The 4698-nt window shown below is 62.4% G+C and overlaps 1 protein-coding gene across 1 annotated transcript; it reads left to right on the top strand.

The window, feature by feature from the left end:
- Positions 1-1819: 1819 nt before the first annotated feature.
- Positions 1820-4407, top strand: IER5L (immediate early response 5 like). Its single transcript, XM_045883309.3, has one exon. The coding sequence runs from the start codon at positions 2040-2042 to the stop codon at positions 3246-3248; it is 1209 nt and encodes a 402-aa protein (XP_045739265.1). The 5' UTR covers positions 1820-2039; the 3' UTR covers positions 3249-4407.
- Positions 4408-4698: the final 291 nt, after the last annotated feature.

Genomic DNA, 4698 nt, shown 5'->3' with positions numbered 1-4698 from the left:
TTTTTTATTCCTACACACATTATCTCCTGGATAAATTCCACTCTTGTGTGTCCCTATCACCAGACCACCTCTTCCATAGAACGGAAGAAAGATGTCCTTTCTCTGAAGTCACCCTAAAATGTCCATCCTGGCATCTCTGGGTGGGGGTAGAGAGAGATGCTACCTGGTTGAAGGGCTTGGAGCAGACTGAGACAGCATGGGGAGGACAGAGTGCCCAATCTGGAGCTGTGGGACCTCAGGCAAGTCCTGTCCGATGTCAGTGCCTGGTTCCCGCACCTGAAAAATGGGGTAAATGCTCCCTAACTTTGTTTTCACCCTTGATGCCTGGCCCTGAGTAGAGCTGAAAAGTGTTTGTGGAAACAAATCTCAAGAATTCTTGAGACCAAAGAGAGACCCAGAAACTGGAGGATGGACTGGCTGGGTCTCTTCGCTCCCACCCAGGAACAAAATAGGTGCTGAGGACAATGGACCCAAGGAAAAGAGGGCACTCAGAAGAAGTTTGCTCCTGGGACCTCCACCCCCACCCCAGCCCGCACAAAGCCTGCCTAGCTCCAGCAGTCTCTGTGAAGCCCAGTCCTCCTTCACAGGGCCAACGCAAGGACCTCTTTGTCAGGCAAACCTCCTGGACCCCCCACTCAGCAGCAGTCACCCCCCTTCACACCTCCCCATCCAGATGGAGAGCCCCCAGAGATGGCAATCCTATCCCTCTGTTCTCTGATCTCTCAGTCCCCAGCTGGGAGGAGGTGGCCCATGGATGGTTTGAGGCAAAAGGGAAACAGTGTTAACAAAATTTAAGTTGGAGAGTTCCTGGGCCCTCGTTATTCGCCTCCCGTCTGGAGCTCACAGTCCTGGCACAAATCCTAGCTCTGCACCCTGGGAGCTGTACGATTCCACACGTCACCCCCCTCCTCGGAGACTCGGGTCCCTGCTCTGCAGGCAGTCACAGTGAGGGATGCAGGGTGTTTCTGGCAGGGGTCTGCCCCATACTAGGCACATAATAATAGTCCTCATTGTCATTATTATTAGTTAGGAAGGAAAGGAAAGGTTACAGAACCGGTGATAAGGACACTCGGTGTGGCTCAGAACGCCTTCGGACCTCAGCTGGTTTCGAGGCCATAGGCTCTCTAGGGCATGGCCTCTTGAGACCAAAATTCACCATGTTTTGGGTTTTCTCGTCAGACAAATGGGGGAGGACGGCGTTTCCCCGAGTATTTCCTAAGACCCCTTGGCCAAAACGTCAAGGGAGTCAGGCCCAATATTCTCTGCGGTTGAGGTACCTCCAAACCTTTCTCCCTTGAGGGTCCCCAAGGTCAGGCCGGCGGCCCCATTAGTGTCCTGCAGAGACCTGGGTCCCGCGGGTCACCCGCGGTCGGCAGGTGAAAAAGGAGGTGCCGCGTGGCGGGGAGTGGGGAGTTGCGCGCACCTGCCGCAGGTGAGCCCAGCCGTGCGGAAGGGGGAGGAGCCGTCGCCGCCGCACTCAGGTGAGCCGACCCCCGGCTCCCAGGAGCTAGGCCGAGGGCGGCTGCGGGCTCCAACGTGGCGGCTAAGAGGCGACCCAAGGTGCACGCAGCGGCCCCAGCGGCTCCGAGTCCCGCGCCGCACAGCAGCCCCAGGAGAACATTCGAGGCAGCGGCGGCGTTGGAGGCCCGGGGTCCGTTCGGTATTTGAATAGCACAAAGGAACCGCCTTGGTCTGATTGGCTGGCCGAGTGGCCCCGGGGCGGGCAGCGCCCGTCACTCGGGAAGCTCCGGGTACTCCTATTGGCTCATGAGGTGTGGGGCGGGGCCCGGACGCCCGGCTAAATAGCTGGGGCCGGGGCCGGCCGAGGCTCATTGCTTTGGCGCCGACTGGGGAGCACGAGCCCGCGGGTGGCGCGCAGCGCATGGTGGCGGCTCCTCTCGGAGCGCAGCCGACCCGCTGACCCGGGCTCCGTTTCCCCTGCCCAGCGCGCCCCGGCGACCGGCTGGAGGCCGAAACAACAGCAGCCTTAACAGCAGCAGCGGCCGCGGCTGCTCCGCCGCCACCGTCTCCGCGGGAGCATGGAGTGCGCCCTGGACGCCCAGAGCCTGATCAGCATCTCCCTGCGCAAGATCCACAGCTCCCGGACCCAGCGCGGCGGCATCAAGCTGCACAAGAACCTCCTGGTGTCCTACGTGCTCCGCAACGCGCGCCAGCTCTACCTGAGCGAGCGCTACGCCGAGCTCTACCGGCGCCAGCAGCAGCAGCAGCAGCAGCAGCCGCCCCACCACCAGCACCAGCCGCTCGCGTACGCGGCGCCGGGCATGCCGGCCAGCGCGGCCGACTTCGGCCCGCTCCAAGTTGGCGGCGGCGGGGACGCGGAGGCGCGCGAGCCGGCCGCCCGGCACCAGCTGCACCAGCTCCACCAGCTCCACCAGCTGCACCTCCAGCAGCAGCTGCACCAGCACCAGCACCCGGCGCCCAGGGGCTGCGCGGCGGCGGCCGGGGCGCCCGCGGGCGGCGCGGGGGCGCTCTCGGAGCTGCCCGGGTGCGCCGCGCTCCAGCCGCCGCACGGCGCGCCCCACCGCGGGCAGCCCTTGGAGCCGCTGCAGCCGGGTCCTGCGCCGCTGCCGCCGCCCGCGCCCGCCGCGCTCTGCCCGCGGGACCCTCGCGCCTCGGCCGCCTGCTCCGCGCCCTCCGCGCCCCCAGCGGCCGCCCCTCAGGCCGCTGCTGGCGCCTCCCCGCCCGCCTCCCCGGCCCCCGCCTCCTCCCCAGGCTTCTACCGGGGCGCGTACCCGGCCCCCTCGGACTTCGGCGTGCACTGCAGCAGCCAGACCACCGTCCTGGACCTGGACACTCACGTGGTGACCACGGTGGAGAACGGCTACTTGCACCAGGACTGCTGCGCCTCCGCCCACTGCCCCTGCTGTGGCCAGGGCGCCCCAGGACCCGGCCTGGCGTCCGCCGCCGGCTGCAAGCGCAAGTATTACCCTGGCCAGGAGGAGGACGAAGACGACGAGGAGGACGCGGGCGACCTGGGAGCCGAACCCCCCGGGGGCGCCCCGTTCGCCCCCTGCAAGCGCGCCCGCTTCGAGGACTTCTGCCCGGACTCGTCCCCGGACGCGTCCAACATCTCAAACTTGATCTCCATCTTTGGCTCGGGCTTCTCGGGGCTGGTGAGCCGACAGCCGGACTCCTCCGAGCAGCCGCCGCCGCTCAACGGGCAGCTGTGCGCCAAGCAGGCGCTCGCCAGCCTCGGCGCCTGGACTCGAGCCATTGTCGCCTTCTAGGGACCCCCGAGGGCACGGGGACCCGGGGCCCCGCGGGGCTGGGGCCAGACAAAGACTCGGCCAAGGGGTGAGAGGAGGGAGCGAACGGGCGCCTGGCCACCCGGGGCTGAGCTGGGAGCGAGCAGGGGGAGGCGGCTGATGTTTTATAAATTGTAAAATAAAAAAAAAAAAAAAATCTAAGATCTTGTACTTTATTTTTGCAGAGAGAAAAAGCGCCTATTTAAGTATGCTTTGTGTTTCTCCTACTCTTTTTTTTTTTTTTTTTTTTCTTTTTATTGTAGTGATTGCAGTGGTGTTTAGCGAGGAGACAGCCACGTGAGGGAGGGCTGCTGCCCGGAGGAGGTGCCGGGCAGCCGGGGGCGAGGCAGGGCGCCCGGGCTGCCGGGGCGCGCCGGGCACGCAGCGCAGGAGGGCGCGGGGCCCGGGTCGCCGATTCCAATCAGTTGTCAGACCCAGGAAGCCCGGCGCTCGGTTCTCCCGAGTCCCTCCATGGCGTGAGGAATGGGTCTTGTGAAATCCTGAGCAAAAACAAAGGCAAACTCTCTATCTCCGAAAGGGACGTTTGGGTCACATTTCCTCTCTGGGGGCGGCCTCCAAAGTTCTCAAAATGAGAAGGCAGAAATGAAAACACTTCAACTTTTTTTTTTCTTTCTTTCCCGGGGTTGGGTGTCTTGAACCCCTCCTCTCCCCGCCCCTCTGGCTTCGCTCTCTTCCCCTCCTCCACCCGTCTCCCGGACTCAGGGGTGGCGCCCGACACCCCGACACTCCCGGACACCGTTTGGGGAAGGGGTGGGGGGCGGGCACGGCGGACTACATTTCCCATCATGCCCAGCACTGCGGTCCTCACTGAACAAAAAAGGAAGTCGATTCCTTCACCTGGATCCCCGGCGGCCCCGAGGGAGGGAGGGGCCGGGACCGCCGACTGCGTTGGAGACTTTTCACTAAGTTCCCGGTCAGATGTGGTGTTTGTGTGTGTGCTTCTAAGTTGCACTGTCCTGGTTGAGGCTTCGGTTGCATTTCATGAAACCAGCATTGTTCGAGGCTGTGAGAACCCTGTCCTGTGTCTTCAGCTCGATAGATTTTGTTTAATTTAAAGCCTTTTGTTGTAAAAAGGTGGGGTTCCTCTGCAGCCCCTCTGGTTCTCTGCCATCAGCACCATGTGGACTCCAAAACAAGTTGCCAACCCTTCCTTTCTTGGCCCTTCTCCTTCATTCTTCTGTATTTTTGTGCATACTGAATTGTATATCACCGGGTGAAACTGTTCAGATGATTTGTTTAAATTTATAATCTTAATAAAAAGTCGATTATAGAGGATGGTGGTGTCTTGCTTTCGGATAGGCCTGGAGGTGGTGGGGAGAACAGGGGGAGGTAGGGAGAGACCCCTACCCCCATGCAAATCTCAGCTCTCCGGGGCCTGGGCGGGCTGGATCTGCCCACATCCGCAGGGCCG

Source organism: Mirounga angustirostris, unplaced genomic scaffold, assembly GCF_029215605.1.
Source record: "Mirounga angustirostris isolate CCGP_5_RB_7025 unplaced genomic scaffold, mMirAng1.0.hap1 SCAF_15, whole genome shotgun sequence".
Classification (NCBI taxonomy): Eukaryota; Metazoa; Chordata; class Mammalia; order Carnivora; family Phocidae; genus Mirounga; species Mirounga angustirostris.
Note: the sequence above shows the minus strand (reverse complement) of the source record. Positions and strands in the feature narration are given on the sequence as shown.

Coding starts and splice junctions, on each gene's coding strand:
- IER5L (XM_045883309.3), top strand. CDS start 2,040: ATGGAGTGCGCCCTGGACGCCCAGAGCCTGATCAGCATCTCCCTGCGC.